General features: G+C 41.5%; 1 protein-coding gene across 6 annotated transcripts in view; it reads left to right on the plus strand.

Moving 5' to 3' along the window:
* The first annotated feature begins 5940 nt into the window (after window positions 1-5940).
* Window positions 5941-23277, plus strand: part of LDB2 (LIM domain binding 2) — a 711173-nt gene continuing 693836 nt past the window's right edge. For 5 of the 6 annotated variants that reach the window (XM_029590544.1, XM_029590552.1, XM_029590570.1 and 2 more), the window contains exon 1: window positions 5941-6359. In XM_029590544.1, the coding sequence (XP_029446404.1) occupies window positions 6228-6359 (132 nt within the window). In that variant the 5' untranslated portion in view covers window positions 5941-6227. The remainder of the gene's footprint in view (window positions 6360-23277) is intronic. The other variant, XM_029590560.1, reaches the window with a different exon arrangement.

Here is a 23277-nt window from a genome sequence, read left to right on the forward strand (position 1 = left end):
CTTTCCGTATAGGACTTCAGCAACCCATGCACATAGGTCATGTCAGTAATATATTATTAATCTCTGCAATATGTATGCCTATTGCCTCTTGCCTTATCACAAGCCCACAATGTCCTCCCTTTGTGCCCCCTATCCCCACTCCCCACAAAACCCACTCATAACACCCTTTACCACACCCCAAAAGCCTCCTACATGTCTCCCCAAACCCACCCATAGCACCACCTATCCCCACACCCATTGCCCAAAGGCCAGGCACATGTCCCCCTAACATCCTCCTATACCTACAGCCCCCATTCATCTTCCTAATTCCCACAATGTACTTACCCCACTAGGGTGGGAAGCTCTGTGCTGGAAAGAGACCCTGCAAAGTCCTCCAGGCCTGCCGAATTCTTTGACTTTTCCTCCTGAACCCACACTAGCAGGGACGCTAGCCTTGACATGTCCCTGGTGGTAAAATCTGGGTGCCTTGCTGGAGGGGGAGGGGCATCTTGGAATGAACCCACCCAGCAAAAGAGCAAATGCGTGTGCACGTGTGTAAAAACATATATTCGTGCAAGTTTCAAGGAACACATGAACATTTCACAGTACATATGTATTTGTGCATGAATATAAAGCATACATGTGTAGTTTTGGGGGCTATAAATATGCATATTTTAGAAGCTGAGCAGATGCATTCATGCTGATTCTAAAATGCTATTGTAAATCTGCATGGACCCATAGATGCGCAAATATGGGGCTGCACAGAGACTTTGAAAGTTACCCTCATTATTTACATTTTTTTTTTTGGCAAATAGTGCACCCTACTCACAAATAGCGTGCAACATTTGCAAACAGTATGCACTACCTGCCAATATAGCACATGCTATTGGCAAAGAGAGGGCACTGTTTCCTGGAAATGAAAAAGAAAACAACAACAAAAAAATTAACAAAAAAAAAAAGGTTTTAGTGTGCACCTCCCTATTACTTTTACCCCCTGTCAGGAAACAACCCCAGGTGCATGAGTCACTTGGCCTTGTACTCTTAAGTAAGCCCCTTCATTAGACTAGCTGGTAGAGCATGACTATAGAAAGAACAATGGGGGAGGAATGAAGGAATAATGTGTGAGAAGCTCCTAGTTCTTGGATAAAAGGGAAGCACTTACATGACACTTCCTGGATATAAAACAAAAAGAAAGCAAGGTAGTGTATGCAGCTTGTGGATATCCTGAAAGCCAGACCTTTTGGTGGCACACAAGAACCAGAGTTGCCTACCCCTGTCCTAGATGAACTAACCACACTTCTCCAGGGAAAAGATCAACTTACCGTATTACCAGTTTCTTTGAGTATGTCAAATCATTCACAGATAAACTATTTGTGGGCATCACAATTGAGAGCTGGGAACTAGGCACAGAATCATGTCATTGATCCAGAAAATGATGCAAATCCAATATACAGAACAAGTTTGGTTTCAGATTTAGTGAATTCAGGGAAACCCCCTCACATTTCACTTTCTTTTTAACTCCATTCTCTGTTGCTATTGATATGGTGCCTGCAAACCTACAAATGGAGTGTGCTGACCTGCAGACTGATTTCTCACTACCATATAAATATAATCAAATAAGCCTGATAGATTTTTATAAGAATGTGTTAAATGAAAAGTATCCAGGAATCTATTGTCATGCGCTTTGAGTAAGTTCATTTTTTGACAGCTCACAGAGCTGTGAATATGCATTCTTCAGGATGAAACCATGAAGTCCAGAGCAAAATGTCATGGTGCCACTTCTTACTTATTCATAGTTCTTATTCTTATAACACAGTTCCAAGTATCTAATTGAAACATTGCAACATAAGCAAGGTACAATTTTCCTAGCATCATATTGCAAAAAAAAGATGCAAACCATGTTTTTCATGTTGCAATTTTTGGTTTGCATAGCAACAATTGCTATGCAACATGTTAATGTTCTGGAGCCATCTGCTGGCAAGAAAAGGGCACTTTTCCTACCAATAGGTGGCAGCAAAGAGGAAGAGAGATTGAAATCCAAGACCTGCATGAAAATAGAAACTGCTACAGCACACAGCTCTTGTGCACATGATCCTACCTAAAGGAGGACTTTTGACACCTTCTCCTGAGCATTTGTGTACCTGAAGTGATCATTTCAAATGTTAGGCATGTAAATACCACAATCCATTTGAATATAGGTTTTAAATCCCGGACTGACTCGAAGCTTTCTTCCACAAACCTGGCAACTCTATATGTGTTGTATATGTTATCTATAATTTTGATAATGCACACAGGGACAAGTGCTTGTTCCTTTCTTCAAGAAAAATTGTCATCTGTAGTATTTTCTACTACATTATCAGATTCTAGCAATTTTTATATGAATGTTATAGTAGATATGAAATTAAACTATTAGTTTTACTCCTTAACTAAAGAAAAGGGAGTTGAATGTGAAAAAAAGCAGAGCTGCTGTATCTGAAGAAACACAGATTGCACTGCTTGTTTTTGCAAAAATGCAACAATATGTATCAATTAAAAAAAAAGTTTCAGGAAAGACTCTCCTGAACGTTCTGTAAAAATTGATAGCTAAGGCCTACCACTTAGGAAATCCTGACTAAGTGTCTGTCCTGTAGGAAAATGACCCAGTAGTGTGTTGCATAGTCTTTCACAGGAAGCAGTTGAAGAAAACAGGAAACAAAGTCAGTACATGTTTTCAAAGGGAAGCATTTCTTAAGGTGAACAATATAAAGGTTTAGGCAGCCGAGGGCAGGTGACTGTGTCTGCTAGCATGACTGGGAGGAAAAGAGTTGGTGAGGACCCATCACATAGGCCTCTATCACAAGCATTTTCTCTTCCATGCTGTGGTAGAGTTGTCATCATCATAGCTTTATACAAGAACAACATTATAGCTTTTAACACAAATATGCAAGAAAGCAAGAGGAAACAGCTGATCAGGATAGAAACATGAGCAGAGTATCATTCACATCTCCGCAGAAGCCTCTGGAAGGCCTTTAAACATGATGCAATACGAAAATAAAGTCAACGATTTCCAGCATTAAAGGTTTCTCTTATTCTTCAAATTCTGTTTTTAGTATAGCAAAACAAAAATTTACAGATTTACCGAGCACACCGTTGTTGATGAATGGCAATAAATCTAATACCTTATCTCCTGCAAAATAAAAAAGAGGGAGATTATTTGCATTTTGTACAAATGGTTACCTAGATTTCCATGCTTCTAAAGTCACCTCTTAGAGTCTCACAATCTGTGAGACTCTAAGAAATGCATGTTGATGGCCCTATTAGTTATTCCCGCACGATACAGAAAGTAATGCCTGCCCAAAAGCTGGCGTTAATTTCGGCCGGCACCGGGGAAGTGTACAGAAAAGCAGAAAAAACTGCTATTCTGTACACCCTCTGACTTAATATCATAGCAATATTAAGTCGGAGGCCCCAAAAGTAAAAAAAAAAAGTAAAAATTAAAAAAAAAATTAAAAATTGGCCCGCGGCCCGCAGGTCGGAAGATGGATGCTCAATTATGCCGGCATCCATTTTCCGAACCCGTGGCGGTCAGCGGGTTTGAGAATCGACACCGGAAAAATTGAGCGTCGGCTGTCAAACCCGCTGACAGCCACCGCTCCTTTTACCGTGGGCCCTAATTTGCATAGGCCACCCTCCTGAATCACGCGCCTAGGAGAGTGGCCTGTGCGCATGCCAGGAGAGCCGGCACTCGCCGGCTCTCCCGCACGTTTTTCTGTATCGGCCTGTTAGTAAGCAATGGGAAGGGTGCTAGGCAAAGGAAATAATGCAATCAAAGGGTCTATCCTCTTGTTGACTATCTGGAAGATCCCTACTCCAAACACTAAATTTAGTATAGAAAACTAGAGTTTTAGCATTGGAAAAGATGTAACAAAATATGGGTTATCATACAGATTTTTAATTTACACAATTCTAAAGCTTTCATTGCAGAATGGCAAAAAAAGTAAACATAAAGGCAAGAACAAATGTGTGGTGCATCAATGGAGACAAAAATCTCTCTCTCTCTCTGTTTACATATATATATATATATATATATATATATGTGTGTGTGTGTGTGTGTGTGTGTCTATGTATATAGACCGAGAGAGAGCAATATTGTTGCAGAATTATATATATGTACATACATACATATTCACACACACATGTACACTAAGCCATATTAATGTATGGGGAGCATGAAAATGAAACTAGGGAAAAAACTACGGGAAAAAAGAAGAAACCCTGACACATATTGTACCACTTTCTCCTCAGGGTCCAAGACACCTAGAAGTCCATCTTGAGCAGTTTAATGAGCAGGAAGATACACAGGTGAAGTTACCAGGGCAATTTTTGCAGGGATATTCAGTGGAACTTAGCCAGGGAAGTCTGCCGCTGGAATATACCCTGCCTAAGGGATTTCTCAAACTGGACTTACCTAGTGAAATGTATCTGGATAGCGCTGAATAGTACACTAGCACCACCTGGATAAATGTAAGCCATGCCTCCAAAATGCCCCCTCTACGCTTGCTCTTTTCATTTTGGCTGAATTTTACCCTGGATACAATTTGACAGTCATTGGGGTGAGAAAGTTAAATCCCGGGTTTGTCCCGGTAACTTAAATGTTACTGGGAGAAACCCTTTTCAATATCGACCTCCTAAGCTTTTTTTCCCCCTGGATTGTTGGTTGTCAATGCAGAAACCAAGGGTATTATTCTCTTGCCTACAGAACAGTCTGCTGCATTGCAATTGTTGTAAAACCCCTAACCTCCCAGTTAGTCCTGTTTATTGAAGCAGTTTTTTCTAGGTCCAGAAATGAAAAAGTTTAAGAAACAACGATGTTGGCATTGTTGCCTTTTTTTTTTCCAGCCAGGGGCGATGGGAAAGATTAGCAAAAAATTGGAATTAAGAATTTAAGGACCTGATACTGTTCAGCTTTCTGTTTCATTTATGAATCTAAGATGTGATCAGTGAAATCTCTCAGTTTTATCATCCATTTCATTTTATTAAACTTGATAGTCACCAATATACAAAAGCACTCCTAACCGGGTACAACCAATAATTTCACTGTAGCGGAGAAAATGACAAAATTAAAAAAAAATAACCCAAAAATATAAAAAGGAAACCTATAAAAGAATGCTGGTAATAGTGCTGAATATTCCCACTACCTGGAGGGTTAGGGGTGGGAGGAGATGTCCTGAGGGCATGGATTATTCTAGAAAACAAAAAAATGTTTTCAGTATCAAATGTAGGAAAAATTATTCACTATTTTATGAAAAACAAAAACTTAATCCTCAAGATTTATACCTGCATATTTCAACTGTTCTTTTACTCTGTTGATTTTATTTGTGCTATCATTGCATATGTGCTAAATATAAATTATATTTTTCAGTGCAACCTATACATGTAATAATTATGGTTTCTTGCTTCACCAATACAATCTTTTGCTGTAAACTAAAAGAAGTCACAAAATTAATTCTTCAACTATAAGGACAAGTAGATTTGAACTGAATTTTACAAAAACAGGAGGATAATAGATTAACGTGTAAGTTTTACAAATATTTAATGCATTCTAGAGTCATTCCTCTAAGAAGATTGCTTATGAAAGTGAATTCATGGTTCTAAGTGTATGTATTTGCATTACTGTGTCCCGTGCTCTATGTTTTATAAAATATAAAAATCAGATTCCTGCTATTGTTGGAAGCATAATCCACTTACAGGGAGGCTGGCTCAGGCAGCAGTCAAAGTATCCATACGTTATCAAGCCCTGTTGCCTGCTTTCTAAGGGGTTTAGGCTAAGACAAATTAAAACCAAATATTAGACCTCTGTCAGGCTGGAAAGAAAATTATATTTCTGAGCTAGCCTACAGTGTGGACAGGAAATGACCCCTCCATATACTGCTTCTTTAAAAACAAGCAGTGGTGCCTGAAGCTATCCGGTCTCTTACACACACACACACGCACACACACACACACACTCCGCTCGCTCTCTTTCTCGCTGTTGGGTACTTTTGCTCTCTCTCCCTCTCGCTCTCGCCCTCTCGCTCTCTCTCTCAGTCTCAGTCTCTTGCTATAGAGGGCTCCAACAGCAGTTCCCAGTCAGTGTGATTTGTGTGTGTGTGTGTGTGTGTGTGTGTGTGCTTCCACTTTGCACTGTGAAGAGAACACGCAGCCCATGTGCTCTGTATGGATGTTGATGTTACCCCGTGCAGCTTGATCCTCGGCAAGCAGGCAAGAAGATGTCCAGCACACCACATGACCCTTTCTATTCTTCTCCTTTCGGCCCGTTCTATAGGAGACACACGCCGTACATGGTGCAACCAGAGTACCGAATATATGAAATGAATAAGAGGCTGCAGTCTCGTACGGAGGTAAGTCTGCTAAACCTCACTCTGCTCTGCATGGGCTCCTGGAGCTTTCTGGCTGAATTCAGTCAGAGGTGTCCTTGTACCTTACAATGAACGAAGCATTCTAATTAATGAGTTTAATCGGTCGATTCCGTATGGACCTACTGTTTCTATAGATGAGGCTTCAGTCTAAAATACAGCATAGTCCAGCACCTCAGCATTTATAATAGCGTTTAACAGCAAATGCCCTTACATCGCCTCTTTTTTTATTTGCTCAGCTTCTGTCATACTGTTTTAAATTAATATTTCGAGGTACCGCAAAGTCATTGCCATCAAACTTCTTTCTCAATTAATTATAACCTGAATAAGCCAGAATGTTGATTTTTTTGCTTTCTGTGGTGGTTATCACAGTTAAAACACAAAGAGCTGTAATGAAAAAATACAAACCAGTATTTGTTTGAAACTTGCTTTGGAGCCAGAGACGAATGCTTGCTGTATATACTGAAAGCACACGTGTTAGCAATAAGCTCAGGGAAGATATTGTAAATCTTGTAAGAAAAGATTTGCGTGCTGGATATGGGAAATGACCAGTTCCATTGCACACACTGATCAGAGAACTAAAGCATTTGGGCTTGTTGACACATTTTGCTTGCTTTCTCTGCTGGTATTTTGCACATATTTTTCTATTGTGCACTAATAACAACAACTCGTTCACCTAGCACTAAGCACGAATATGCAAAGTGAGAAGGCAGGATGAAGTGCCGGTACTTTTTTAAAAAGACCACCATTGCCTAATGGGAAGCAGAAAGGACTTCTTTACAATGGAATGTTTTGAGAAAGCTCCACTTTTCATTTGAGTAAAATAAGGGCTGCGTGTGTTTGTCTGTGTGTGTGTGTGTGCCGGATCAGGTTGCTTTTCTGCCCATGTGTCAGTGTTTTCATGGTAGTCATGCATGTACTGTAATCTTTTAGAGGTAGCTTTCAGGCAGCCTCTCCTCCCCCCCTCCTCCAAAAAAAAAAAAAAAGTTGTGCTTTCAAAAATACTTTTTGCAAACTTTTGCGTGCACATGATCAAGCAGACGTGTGCATGGATTCAGATTGATGGTTTCTGGAGAATTTAACAAGGGCTTTTGGTGTCTCCGAGCTCTTAAAGCGGACGGAAGATCATCAGAAAAATAAGGCACACATGTCTGAACTGACAGCTAAGCCAGGGTAAGACTTATAAACCAGACAAGATGTGACCTGCTTTTGGATTGGTCAGTTACTAGAGAAAAATCACATTTTTTCAAACCGTGTTTTGTGTAGTACTCTGTTTAACCTGCAGTTCTTTAGCACAGCTACGTAGTAACAAAAGTTGGCCAGAAGTGTTAGCTACTTTAAGATTGCTGACTGCTCTTCGATTCACTTCAAGTTGTTAAATGTTGTTGGCACTGAAAAATATTTGGAGATAGGCTGGGTGATGAGACTAGAAGGAGGAGGAACGTTTTCTTATTAATTCATCATATCCCTGCAGCTTGTTGCTAATGCTAACCTTAGATTCCTAAGCATTAACTAATACTGACAGCTAATCCTATGAACAAATAGTAACCAAAAGATGAAAAACAATGAAAATGTATTGCAGTGACTTACATGGTAAAGAGACTGATCCTTTTCAGTGATAAGCATAAAAATAAATACTTTGGTGATTACCAGGATGTGGGCAGTTAAAACTGTGATTTCAAATATTAAAATAGAAGATTTATGACTGAAGCAATGTTCCCCCTTGAAAAACATGTTCTCTGGAAGAACCTTTTGAAGATGCACAGAGGGGGAGGGTAATTTTATAACTGCACGCGGAGGGCTACAGTAAGTGAGTAAAAAGTACTCACTTACGTGTGCCAATCTGCTTTGAAAAATAGGGCTGAGAAAATCAGGGCACGCGTTCTCACGTAAGCTTGATTTTCAGAAGTACATGTGTAAGTTTACTGTGTACGTAAATGTATGCTGTATGGTGTTGATTTTTAGAAATATGCACATAAATGATTTCCGTCCCAACACCGCCCCCAGAACAGCCTCTTCTTTGTGCACCTAAAAATACAAATGTGAGTTGCTCGATAACTTTTACCCATACAACCCCCACCTGGGCAATGTTCAAAAGACCATTTGGCTCATGTAAAACCCAGTTTTATGCACGTAAATCCTTTTAGAAAGCTCAGCCCAAAGACTTTTGCCTCATCTTGCCTACCGATCTGAGTCTGACCAGGTGTATTGTATTTCCTCTTGCACTGATGCATTGCCTGAAACACAACTGGCGAATAAAGCTCCTGCAGCCTGCACTGTCCTCCAACATTCACTTACTCCAGGTCCAGGCTGAGCATAGTTGTAAGCACGCTTGTTTGCCGTCCACACATAATGCAAACCATACAATTGCAGGCTTTATTGTGATTAGTATTGGTAAGCGAATGTATTTTTTTTATGGTAAAGTGATTTCTGAATATTGCTCTCCACAATCATGCCTATTTCCCTGCAAAGGTATATTTTAGCAACCAGATCTGCCATTGCCCTCCTTGATGTCCCATTTCTAGAATGCCTGTTAGTAGGGATGTGAATCGTGTCCTCGATCGTCTTAACGATCGATTTCGGCTGGGAGGGGGAGGGAATCATATTGTTGCCGTTTGGGGGGGTAAAATATCGTGAAAAATCGTTAAAAATCGTTAAAAATCGAAAAATCGAAAAATCGAAAAACCGGCACATTAAAACCCCCTAAAACCCACCCCCGACCCTTTAAATTAAATCCCCCACCCAATAACTTAAATAACCTGCGGGTCCAGCGGCGGTCCGGAACGGCAGCGGTCCGGAACGGGCTCCTGCTCCTGAATCTTGTCGTCTTCAGCCGGCGCCATTTTCCAAAATGGCGCCGAAAAATGGCGGCGGCCATAGACGAAAAAGATTGGACAGCAGGAGGTCCTTCCGGACCCCCGCTGGACTTTTGGCAAGTCTCGTGGGGGTCAGGAGGCCCCCCACAAGCTGGCCAAAAGTTCCTGGAGGTCCAGCGGGGGTCAGGGAGCAATTTCCCGCCGCGAATCGTTTCCGTACGGAAAATGGCGCCGGCAGGAGATCGACTGCAGGAGGTCGTTCAGCGAGGCGCCGGAACCCTCGCTGAACGACCTCCTGCAGTCGATCTCCTGCCGGCGCCATTTTCCGTACGAAAACGATTCGCGGCGGGAAATCGCTCCCTGACCCCCGCTGGACCTCCAGGAACTTTTGGCCAGCTTGTGGGGGGCCTCCTGACCCCCACGAGACTTGCCAAAAGTCCAGCGGGGGTCCGGAAGGACCTCCTGCCGTCCAATCTTTTTCGTCTATGGCCGCCGCCATTTTTCGGCGCCATTTTGGAAAATGGCGCCGGCTGAAGACGACAAGATTCAGGAGCAGGAGCCCGTTCCGGACCGCTGCCGTTCCGGACCGCCGCTGGACCCGCAGGTTATTTAAGTTATTGGGGGGGGGGGGGGGTTCGGGAGGGTGGGGGATTTAATTTAAAGGGTCGGGGGTGGGTTTTAGGGGGTTTTAGTGTGCCGGCTCACGATTCTAACGATTTATAACGATAAATCGTTAGAATCTGTATTGTATTGTGTTCCATAACGGTTTAAGACGATATTAAAATTATCGGACGATAATTTTAATCGTCCTAAAACGATTCACATCCCTACCTGTTAGTAAATATACGACCATGAGAAATGCTTAAGAGGTTTTAAACATCCCAAAAAAGAACTATTAAGTAGCTTAAATATTATTTAGTCTATAATATTCTGAACTGATTGCATAGTATGTGTGTGTGTGAGTGTGTGTGTGTGTGTGTGTGTGGGGCCTGCAAACCAGCTGCAAGCCAATTTAAAACTGTAAAGGATCTGACTGCACTTATTTTGAAATGCAATGGAAAATGGTTGAAAACCAGTTTCAAATACATTGTGGAGTACAAAGTTCTAGCAGCCATCTTGGGCCTACAGAAAACTGGATTTCTCATAGGCCGTGATGCCTTTAGTTGAACCTACCCAAGAATAATCATAATAGATTGTAGTACAATGTATTATAATAAATTGGTTCTTTCTTCATCTGAAGAAAGGTTTTATGTTCAAAAGCTGATATAGTTAATATCTTTTGAATACTCTTATTTTATTTCAGTAAAAGAGTTTTAAGACAATGTGGAGAAGCTTAAATAAGGACTGAATTGTAAATAACTATCTTGAATTCTGAGGAAAGAAAATGACCACCCTCAAAATCTGTAGTTCTCAGCCTATGGATTAGAACACACTAATAGGTGGTGAACGACATCCAAGAGATTTACAAGATAAAGTACCATTAATAGCATTTAATTGTAAATGTTGGCAGAAAAAGACCCAAGTGGTCCATCCAGTCTATTTTTTTTAGAGTAATAACTGCTGCTCCATGCAGGTTACCCCATGCCTTCTGTTAACGGTGGTAACTAATGCTCATCCAGGTTACCCCAGTTAACAAAGGTTACCCCATTTCTTCATTTCTATCCATTAGCCACTAGGGATCCTCTGTGTTTATCTCACACTCTTTTGAATTCCATTACCGTTCTTGTCTTCACTTTCTTTTCTGGGAGGGCATTCTATGCATCTACCTTTTCCATGAAGAAATATTTCCCAAGGTTGTTCCTGAGTCTACCCCCCTTGGAATTTCATATCATGACCCCTAGTTCTACAGCTTTCTTTCCCTTGGAAAAGGTTTGATCCTTGTGTATTGTTAATGTCTTTCATGTAGGATGATCAAGCATAAAAATATGTTTACGGCCAGACAACTTCTGTTTTTCAAAGCTGGAAGCAAACTGTCAGCTCCAACTGTGGTCTCATTTGGAAATCTCCATATTATAGGCTTTAGAGTACTTGAAGAGCTGTGTAAAAATCTTAACCTTTGAGGGTGTGGGTGGGTGGGGGCATGATACTATTCTAGTCTGGGCCCAGACTATAAAAAAATGATGATAATGATAATGCCATGTGTTTCATTCCGAGAGGATCTTTACATGCTTTACCATTGTATTACTTTATATGCATGCAAACAGTTATGGGATGTTTTAGGAACTTTAGTTCAATGCATGGATACTGAATGACAACTCATGCGCTATATGCCTGGATAATTATATCATGCCTCCTCTCTGGACACGTTTTAAAAAAAACTTCCATTGGAGGTTGCTTTTAAATCCCAAACACTGGTTTTTCCAAGTTTAAGCCTTCTTGATATTAACCATGACCACTGTAATAAATGTATTTTCTGAAACTTGCAATTTGTCTTGTCTATGTGTCTTGGCTAGAGTGTGAGCTCTCGTATGTGTATCTGCACAGAGTTGTGCTTGTCCAGCAGTGCTGCAGAAGTGATAAATAGTGGTGGTAGTATTAGTATTTAGGGAGGAGAACGAAGAAGGAACAGCATTATTATTATTATTATTAGCCAATTGGATATAGTTATTACCAAGTTGGATATATTGAGGTACAAACTCAGAAGGAGGATTTGGATAAGGAATCCTTCCATTTAAGCCCTATTGCTTTTTATGAAGATTTGTAAGCTATGGAAGAAGATTCTACTCACATTCCTGGCTCATGGTGGATGAATGCAGGAAGAGATCAGGGGAGGTGTGAGTTTTCAGTTAGAATGACTATTGGAGATATCAAGGACCACATCTGGACTGACTTTTTGCTTAATGCCAGGCTCTGTAAGGGAAAGATCCTTACACACAAGTAATTATACCTTTCCCAAAACAATATCTGATTCACTTATAGAAGGGAAGACACTCTTCAGATACTTGTGGAGACAATGACGTATGCTGAATGAGGAATTCTTAACAAAATTCTGTTCACAAGATGTGACATTCCAGCATCAAAGCATTTGATCTAGAATTCTTGTCTTGACTGGAATTACAGTGTTTAGCCTTTTTGTGTATCTAAGCAATAAGAAAGCAAAATAGGACACATAAACAGACACATTTAGAAGAAATAATGTATAGCAAAATCCATATGCTATACGTTATTCTAATTATTGTAACATGCCAAATTTTATGACATTATGGGTCGGATTTTAATAGCTACGCATGGGCGTAGATTTGTGCGCGCAACCTGGCGTGCACAAATCTACGCCTGATTTTATAACAGCCGCGCACAGCCTCGCACATGTTATAAAATCCGGGGTCGGCGTGCGAGGTGGGTGCACACTTGTGCACCTTGCATGCACCGAGCCCTAGGGGAGCCCCAATGGCTTTCCCGGTTCCCTCCGAGGCCGCTCCGAAATCGGAGCGACCTCGGAGGGAACTTTCCTTCCGCTCCCCCCACCTTCCCCTCCCTTCCCCTATCTAACCCCCCCCACCCTACCTAAATCCCCCCCACCTTTATTTTGTTATGTATGTCTGCGGCAGGCGTAACGTGCGTGTGCTGGCTGGCTGCCGGCGCGCGATCCCCTGGCACAGCCGCTGTGCCGGAAGCCTCGGTCCCGCCCCCTGGACCACCCCCGGATCAGCTCCCCGCCCCTTCCTGCCCCTTTTTCAAAGCCCCGGGACATACACGCGTCCCTGGGCTTGTGCACATTGCCGGGCCTGTGCAAAATAGGCTTGGCGCGTGTAACCTCCCTGCGTGCGTAAATTCAGCTGGATTTATGCGTGCAGGGCTTTTAAAATCTGCCCCTATATGATTAGCTAGTTATTGTATCTTGCTAACTCAATAGCTAGATAGTATTAAAAGGACTCATTGTTCAGATTAAAATCTTGTTGATACAGTGACCTTAACCAGGCCTGAAATCTACCAAACTGATTTTTTATTATTTTTATTTTATAGGAAAGGGCAACATCCCAGAGAATATTAGTCCAGTTCTCCTAATGAGTCACATAAACCCAATGATTTTTCAAAACGTATTTAGCAATCATTGCCACTGCAATATCCTTATTTATTATTTTGAAATCATGTATGTGAAAACATGCTCAGATATATTTTATATCCTCAATGAGAGTCAAATGGTCTTCATGATTGCCTAACCCAAGTAGCAAAGTAATAAGCAATAAATCTGGATCTTACTACAGATTAATATAATCTATGTGTTATATTTTGAAGTATTCTATGCTATCTAGTCCTAAAGCATCTCTCTGCATATCAGGGATTTCAAAACCAAAGGGTATCTCATGACCTTTCACTTTATTCCATGTGGCTTTATTCAAAAATATCCTCTCCTCCTTGGTACCAGAGTCCCCAAGTTAAGTTAGGACAAAATTATGAACTTTTGCATGGAATGTAAAAATGTATTGTGTTGGTTTAAAAACAAACATATGGCAGCTAGTTTACATTACCAGGTTACCTTTATTAATATCACTTCATTTTTGAGCATTTTTATATTAACTGCTAAACTAATTGAACACTTAAAGCTGTCCATCTGATAGCAGCATTCCAACAAAAGAAAACACTGCACCATATTGGAATGTAAGTCTATGGTTTTTTTTTGCTTGGGCTTCCTTCAGCTTGCACAGTCATCTACCTCTTTGGCAACATGTTTTTAGGATACAGACTCTACATTTTTTTCCGTTTGTGACATCACATTAGCTCACAGAGCACAACCTGATGTCACAGAAAAATCACTGTCAAACATGTGCATGGTATTAGTGGGAGGGGATGATGAATTTACAGATGCAGTTGTAAAAATGCCAGAGAAAAAGCTGGGAGATGATCCATCTTCTTTGTAAGGGTGTATGGCTCTGTAATCTGGTATTTTATTAAAAAAAAAAAAAAAAAAGACGAAGAATGCAGATGCCGGTCATAAAAACAGACATAAAGAAGTATGAACCCCTCTAGGATCGGACTGTGAATAAAGGACGTGAATATAGATTTGGCTTCACATGCATTCATTTCTTTCCAAAAACAAAAGGGCAATATGCCAACAATTGAAGGTTTCTGAGACTAGAACCAAGAGAGTCACTTGCATAATGTTGCTGTTTTATTTTACTTAACTTTTTCTCCACTATATAATCCTCATATTATTCAATTGAATTTTTGCAGCTTTCAGTCTTTTAGATTTTTTTTTTTGTCACTGCACTACAGCCATAATACGCCCTTTGAATCTCACCCTCTGCCAATCAAACCCATTAGAGTTACTGCAGGCAGCTCAAGTTTGCATTGCTAACTTCAGGGGAGGGCTGGAGGAAGGATGGGGGGAAGGCAAGGAGGCCCAAGTGCAGGAAGAAATGTAAGTATAGTGAGCATTCCCCATTAGCAACCTGAAAAACAAAGCTACTAGCTAGCCTTTGGTACATGTTAGCTGGAAATAATAAATGTAGAAGGCAGCTGAAAAGAGCAGAGTGATGCAATTTGTCAATTACTCCAAATGAGTTAAAAAATATTAAACAATAAATTGCACATGCAATAAAGTCACATATCAATACATAAATTCTAACCATAAATATTTTGGCAGTTTTAGTCTGAGTTTTAGTGTCTTCACTATACTGGTCATGGTATTCTCTTTCATCCTGTTTCTTATCTCCTCAAATCTTTTCCTGGATTTCTTTTTTTTTCCTTGGTCCCAGCTGTTTTGGCTTCAAGTTGAATAGAAACTGGCTGCCTTTTGGTTAGGTGCTACGGCCTTCATTTGAAACTACCCAGACCCCATTGTATATTTTACCCAACTCACTCCTCAGCCAGCAGTCGCAGACTGCAATCTCTCTCTCTGGAACTTGGCAGCATGGATCCTGAGGATGGCTGCTAGATGTCATCACTTCTCCCCCAAGCATAGATCCAGCACTATGATGAGCACGTGAGCAGGCAAAAGGAAGACATTTCCCTGGCCCAGCTTTTGTACTGTGTCTCTCTCCCCTTGCTCCCCTTACTTGGTAGAATAAAGTTGCTCCCAGCTATGTCTGTGAATGGGTAGCAGAGCTGTCAAGACCTTTCAGAATGAGGAGGGTTTGGGTGCGGTTAGAGACCAGCAAAGTAAATGTTATGGAGGTGTGAAAGCAGATAGCAGAGATTTAAGGAGACGTTGCTACAGTTCGCTAAATTCTTCTGTGAAGGGGGCCATGCCTGTCCCGAAACATAATCCCCAGATTGTTCCCAGCTATGGGCAGTGGGAGCAAGTTTGCATTTTGAATCCTCCCCTTGCCAAACCTCTACCTTTTGGGGGAATCGGCTTCACATGGAGCATGCTCAGTAGTCAGTGTTAGGCACTGCTGGAGATGCCAGGAGGAAGGAGTTAGAGATTCCTCCCAGGATCTCAGCAGAAAGGATAAGGAGCTGGGGAGATCACCCCTTGATCTCAGAGCAGAGGTGAAATAGAGAAGGAGAGCTGGTTCTGAGATTCCTTCAGAGTCTAAACTGATTGTGAAGATTTGTCACTTCTTGGTCTGATGGGAACGGTTGCCCCCCCTGTATCCCTGAGGATTGGGATTGGATATCATTTTGCCCAAGTATTCAGTCAAGCGAGGATGGAGAGAGCTTTGGGACTCTGGAACAGAAGAACCCAGAGCTTCAACTTTGGAAGTTTGGATTACAGTTTAAGGTTTGGGAAGTTTGGAACCCATTTTTGATATTTTTGGATTGAGGATATTTTTCTACCAAATTGGCTGATGCTGGAAGCCACACTCTAGTTGTCCTGCCTCTCTGGCAAGGTTATATTGGCTGAAGATGAACGTGCAAGAGATAGGAGAATGGGGAAAAGGTTCAGCCTGGACAAGGAAACTCTATGTTTTATTTTGATTATCTGATGTATGCTGATTCTTAATTTTTGTGGTTTTTGCCTGGACCCTTTTCATTAATTTGCAGTAAAGGTTTTATATTGAACCAATTCTGAACTCATCTTGAACTATCTCCAGCTGATTCCAGTGAAATGACTGAATGGATGGACACTGGGTTGAGTCTTAATTTCTATCTATTCTACCTAGTTTCCTTGCTCCTTTTCTGTACAATATTGCACCTTGATTAGATTTTATACCTAGATTATGAGATGTGAGTAAGACAGAGAGTGATTGCACCCAGGGCCCCGAAAGATAATTCTTCTTCCTCATCTGGACTCAAACCCGGACCCATGGCACCCCTAGTTAAGAATAAAGCACCAGATGGGGGATCCCTTACACTTCATTCTCCAATAACTGTGGCTTGCAAAGGAACATGAAGGATAACAGTCCATGAGACATAACATTTATACGTTTTCTACGCTTTCTCGTTCTTAAGGTACTTAACCTCACTTCTTATACTCTGGAATCAGAATAGAAAGTTAACAGTTCAGGGTCCTGTCAGAGGTGTAGATAGAATGCCAATCAAGCATTGTTTATTTGTACACTATATAGGTGCAAAGTGATTGAAAAGCAAGCACTGGTGGTTCTTTGTGAGGCTGTCATGACTTGACATGTTTTTATAAGACTGCTGGTCTGAAAGGGAGGGGGGAGGGAGGAGGTAGTAGGAGAAGGGAAGCCATAGAGGAGAGGGAGCATGGCCGAAAGGAAGAATGTGTACAGAAAGACCAGCAAGGGAAAGAACACAGGAGAAAGAGAAGGGAACGAGTGCAGTGCGAAGGGAGGAGTGAAGACCAGAAAAGAAGAGGGAAAGAGAAAGGGGAGGAGGAAAAGGAAGGGAGCAAGAAGAAAGGAAAGAAGCAGAAGAAGAGAGAGGAACTGGAATGAAGATCTCTCTAAAGAAAAAAGAGAACGAAAGAGGCGAGGACCACCTGTATGTGAGATCCTTGGGCTATTTCCCATCTACATTCATAAAATGTAAAGATCAAGTGGTAATATATTTCTGGGACCACAGTTGTGAACCAAGAATTCTGTATGGATGGCAGGTAATCCACTTTAGGGATGTGTATTCATTTGATACAAAGGAGTAAAATGCAATAAATGAGATCATTTTCTTTTCATTCATGGACTCTGAAACAAATGGAGGCTGCCCATGAATTGAAAAAAATATTTTTCTTCCATTTGCTTATGTTTCCCATTCAAGTCTATGGCACGCAAGTCTATAGCTGTAATGAGAAAGCAGCAGATGCATGCAGGACTAATTGGTAACCATGGTTCCTTCTAAGCTGCATGCATGAGTGATTCCTCATATATTTTTGTGCATCACTCACATGTTTTTCATGATCGCTCACATACATTTTTCTTTGTGCTATATACAGAAATGCAATGCTAATACTGTCACTCAAAAATTGTTGGTTTAAAAAATTGTTGCTCACACACAAAACAATTTGCACATACCTAATCACTCCTTGGAGGGAGCATTGCTGGTAACTATAGTAATCAGCTCTTGCCTGTGTGACATAGCAGCTTCATCAAAACCATGATGGAAGAAGTTAGCAAGGAGACTGGAGGACAAATCACAGTGAAATAGCTTTTTAATTAGCCTATAGCTACCATCTGATGTCCTCCCACTGAAAAGTCTGAGCATGTGCAAAGAAAGTCCATTTGCTCTATTGGATTTTACAGAGAAGGATCTCTTTTCAAAAACTCTCTGAGAGTTAAAGAATAATTTTAAAAAGTAGGCATTGGCATAAGTAGAGTTTTTTTTTTTTATCTGATCTCTGTTGCAGTCAGTGGTTTCCCATCACTGTGACAGAAAAATAGGGGCAGTGGCACTGCTTTCTGTGTTCACTGGGGGCAGGGTAGATGTGGAGTGGATATTGAATGAGTGTCAGTGATTTTTGTGTCTATGATGAAGCACAATGCAGTGCAGTGTAGTGCAGTGAGGACATCTGCAGACAGACTGAAGGTTGAAGAGAAGCTCAGCTTTGTCATCTCTCTTGGTTCTAACAGTTTTTTTTGTATGTGAAAAAGGATCCAGTCAGTAGTGCACACACACATAATTGTATATGTATCTGTGTTTGCATGTGTGACAGGCATAGTTTTGCACACACTGTAAGGGTTAGCCCCAGAAAGACAGAGAATGAGTTTTTGCCACTACTAGCATGCTGTTGCTAACTGTGCTTGACAATTTGGCTCTGTGCTTGCTAAGCACTGATGTGAATTCAGTTTATGAAGTAGATTAAGTATGTGTGATAGACATAATCATTCAGTACTAGAGTGGTACTGTAAATGTTGGTAAAGTATCAATAAATTATATTGTGATATCAAAACCTGAGTAGGTACTTCAAATTATATCATTTTACTGTGAGGAAAGAGCAGAGGAGGGAATGGCAGGAGAGATGATTTGCTGCAGAGCCTGCCCAGCCTATGAGAAGTACAAGCCATACTAATAGCAGTGGGAAAAAAGGGAATCATGCCCCTAACATTAAAAAAGACTTAACTGTATAAAGTCAGTTCAAGTTATAAAAAATTAAAATTGTGAGACCATGAACCACCACTGCCTGTTATTTTCCCTCTTATTTTGGAACAGGTGGCGAGCCATTCAAGGCAGCATTAGCAGGACAGGGGCAAGGACAGAGCCAGCAAAAGTGCAATAACAACCCAGCAGTGCATTCCTCCATTATTACTGCTTCTGAGAAAATGGAGGTATTATTTTCAACAACTGATTCTGAGGAAGAATCTTGTCTGGAATTCCCTGAGTCAGAAGAAATTGAAGAGCTGGTAACTGAAAAAAATTTGGGAAGTCTAGTCAGTAGTATCTTAGCCTCCAGTGAGTTGATAGGGGAGATAGATGATACTGAAGGTGTTGAAATCAACCCCTAGGAAGAGCAGGTGGTGCAGGTAGAGAGCGTGAGTGATGTCTTATGGACATTTTGATGCTGGTCCACCCTGCCCTTCAATTCCAGTGCTAGCATGAGCCCCCAAGCATGCAAAGAAGCGATTGTGCAAGACATCCCTGGTATGGAATCACTTTAAAGTGAGGGAGGACCCACGATTTTGCTCAGTGTATTCACTGCAGTACAGCCATCAGTTGAGGGAAGATACTGGGGCATCTGAAAAATGCTAGTAGGCAGCATCAGCTGCAGAAGCAGCTCTTACTAGCATTGGCATCAAGGGAGGCTGACCATACTAGCCTGGGTACACTGTCTGCCACTCAAAGCAAAAGTTCTAGGAGAAGGGTTGAAAAGGGGAATATTTTTCCCAAAGCTGATCTCATGGCTCCTTCTACCAGTCAGGAAGAGACCAGCCCCCTGCCATGCATCTGCAGCAGCAACTCACCATAGAGAAAATCAGATTGCATTCTGTATCACTGTCCCAGGGGAAGAGGCAGGCAGCATCAAAAGTAGTAACAAGGTGTAAGAGGAAAATGATTACCTTGGTTGACAAGCTCTTGAAAATAGTGGAGAACCTGGGCTTTAAGCATCTGCTATACCTGTTTGCCCCCAGTTAAAAAGTGCCATCTAAGACTACATTTAATAGACAAGCTATCCCCACTGTACAACCAATGCAGTAATCTCATGCAGGCTCAGCTGGCTAAAACAGAGGAGAGTAGTATGCATTTCACCAGCAACATCTGGACTAGTATGAATGCTACACATTCTTATCACTCACTGATGACATACTGGTGGGAGATGGCAAAGGCCAACTCTGGTGGGAACCGATCGTTAGGGTACAGGTGGCCTATGCTCTACATGAGATGGTGGATAGCAGCCAAACCTCATGCCATATCCTGTCAGCCATAAAAAAAAGATGCTGGAGGATTGGCAGCTAGACTGTAGAGGCATGAGTCTTCATACAGGTTTTTTTTGTCACAGACAATGGTGCAAATATCATAAGGGCAGTGGAAGATGGGGGCTATCAAGGGATTTTATTGCTTTCATACTTGCTGCATTTAGCAGTGCGGGATGCCCTAGGGCTGGGGGCTCAAGGAACATGATTCCAGTCTGAAGGACTTAACAGAGAAATGCAGGAAAACAGCAGGGCATTTTCATTGAAGTGTGCGGGATGGGCAGGTTCTCAATGAAAAGCAGGAATAATTCAGTATGCCTTACAAGTGTCTGATTCAAGATGTTGGCATCCAGTGGAATTCCACCTATCTGATGCTGCAGAAATTAGTGGTGCAAACAGATAAGTAACCCCTTCATGATCTGTCTCTGGAAACCGACATAGGTGTGGTTCATCCACTGGGGCATCATGATTGGGTAGTGATGAGGAAGCTGATATAAATCCTGCAGCCCTTGAAGGATGCCATGGAGTATCTGAGTTCCAGAAGTGCCACACTGGGTAGGGTCATCCCTATATTAATTATTCTGGAGGAAACGTTAGAGAGTTTCTGTGGGCAAAAGGGAATGGAGGCAGAGGTGTTGCAGTTTGTGCACTTCTGAAACCTCTGACACAAAAACAATATTTACATGTCTGCTACATTTTGTGATCCATGGGTGAAAGGGATTCTCGCTCTCCAGTTCTAGCATTTCACATGCAAGAAGGAGATACTGGCAGCTAGGTTGCATGAACCATGGAGCAGAGACAGAGGCACGGTGGGGTTGTAGTACAGAAGCGAGTGGCCACCCCAGAGAGTAATGTGAGCACGAGCAGGTGAGAACGCTGTCAACTACCACATCTTCTCATGCTTTAATACACCAAAGCCACATTGCCCCACAGAACCATCTATCCTGACACAGGCTATAGCTAAAGCAGCCAGCAAGAGAGACCCTCATACTACCCCAGAAAAGGGAATTCCAGCAGAAATGTCTGTGACACGCTATATAACAAAACTCACTGAGGACATGGACATAGATCTGCTGTAATATTTGGCACAAAAGTCCGCCACATGGCTGGACATGGTGAAGGTGACTCATTTATATCTTTCCTGCCCATTAACTGGTGTCCAGTGAATATGTCTTCTCAATGTCAGGGGGACATCCTGAGCTCTCATCGTTCAAGGCTGGCACCAGTTGTTCTGTTTGAAAATCGGCCTGCCTTTGCTGGGGCTTATTCAGAATTTCCATGCCAGTGGTAAGATGACTAAAAGCACCTTGGGGGTCTTCTGCCAGTCTACCCAGCTGTTATGACCCTGATTTACCACCCTGGAAGTCTTGCTGCCAAGGCCCCTTATGTACCACCCTGGTGGTCTTGCTGTCACTCGGCTTGGCTGTCAAACTCTAGCCTTTGCATCTTGGGATCTTTCAGCCTCTATGCCTTGCTGCCATACCTTGTTTCCGTACCCCAAACTCAACAACTTTGGGGGGGGGGGGGGGGTCTTGCTGCTCTGCCTTGCTAGTATACCCCTCGTGCCGCACCTTTGGGGGGCCTTTCTGCTACTCAGCTTTGCTGCCATACCCACACTTTATATCTCGGGGTTTTGCTGCCACTCTGTCTTGCTTTCATACCCCAGATTCTACAACTTGGGGTACTTTTGCCACTGCAGGTGGCTGTTTTGCACCTGTCACAATGTCTTGGAGTCTTCATGCCACTCAGTGCCACTTTCTCCCTTTATTAGTGCCTGGGGTTTTTTTTCCTGCCATCTTTGCTGCTTTGTTCTCCCTTCATGGTGCCATAGGATGTTCATTCCATCTTAGTGCCACTTTGATCCCCTCGTGCTGCCTTTCGGGGTTCTTCTTGCCACTGTTTTTGGTGCTCTTTTTTGAAGCATTGGGGCATTCTTGACATTTTTGGAGCTGCTTTGATCTTCTGATGGTGCCTTCAAAATCTCATGCAACTTCTGGTACCCTTTTGCCCTCTTATAGTACTTTAGGTTATTCACCGTCCTGAATTTGTCAGTAGGCACCTTAAGATTTTCTGCCTCCCGATTTTGGTGAATCTCATTCAGCAGAGAACAGCCCTCTGCAAGCCTGTAACAGATCTTTACAAAAGGTGTGTGTGTGTGTGTGTGTGTGTGTGTATATGTGTGTGTGTGTGTGTGTGTGTGTGTGTGTGTGTGTGTGTGTGTGAAAGCACTAAAAGTGTCTAGGAACAGCAAAATCCTAGATCTGTCCCTCGCTATTCATGCCACTTTTGGTGCCACTTTGCCACATTCTTGGTGCCTTGGCACTTTCTTACTCCTTATGATGTGTATCCAAGTGGTTTTTTAAAATAAATAATTAGGAACCTCCGTTTTTGAATCTCAAAATAGGCTGCTTTGCTTCCCCCATTGACTTAATGTGAAATGAAAAAAAAAACAATGAAACAGTTTTTTCTTCATTTGAAACTATTGAAACAAATGGAGGAAATCTAGAAAACAAATAAACCAAAACAAAACTTTTGCCTCTGCACATCCCTAATCTACCTTTGCTTTGAAACACTGGAAGGAGAGGAGTAGTAGTAACAAAATACTCCTTTATTACCTCACATTGGAGTCACTCTCCAAGGCTTCAACTGAGCAAAATATGAATTGATTTTTCTCTCAAATCTGCAGAACAGATTTCTTTGAAGATTGTTAAATCTATGATAAAATATGGAACCATAACTGACTTTATTTACTGTTGCATAGCTACCCTGGAGTTAATTCTATATTACAGAACACTTTTGATGTCTTAATTTGCATATGGAGTAATGAAGTCATATTTGTTTATCAGCAGACCTTAGAGCTCCTGTTCCCTTCCACTAGAAAAAGCTTATTTTTTATATGTATATTTTGTTGTATTTTATTAAGGATTTTATGTGTTTGTTGGATTTTATTAGGGTGCATATTGGTTAGTTTTCAATAAAAAAGGTTTTATATTGCATTTATTGTAAGCCAATAGGATTTTACTTTGAGAGGTGGTATAATAAGATAAATAAACTGAACTCTGGCAGGGCCCTTCCTAGAATACCTGACAGTGACAGAGCTAGAGAAGAAACACAACCGAAATGGGCAAGAAAAAAGAAAAACAGACATCAGAGAGTAAAGCAATAAACAGAGGAGAAAAAAAGGGAGAAGCAGAGCAGAAAATACAACCAGAGACACTAAAGACTGTAAAATTGTTTTAGTTTATGAAAGAGAATGCTGATTCACTAATCAGTAAAAAGGATTTTGAGACCCAGCTAAAAGTAATATGGCGTGCATGTACATTTCATATAGAACGTATTTATGTTCTGAAAAAAGCTGAAATTGATGAACTGTTTTGGCTCTTTCTGGTATCGATTTTT

The sequence above is a fragment of the Rhinatrema bivittatum genome, chromosome 1, assembly GCF_901001135.1.
Source record: "Rhinatrema bivittatum chromosome 1, aRhiBiv1.1, whole genome shotgun sequence".
Lineage (NCBI taxonomy): Eukaryota > Metazoa > Chordata > Amphibia > Gymnophiona > Rhinatrematidae > Rhinatrema > Rhinatrema bivittatum.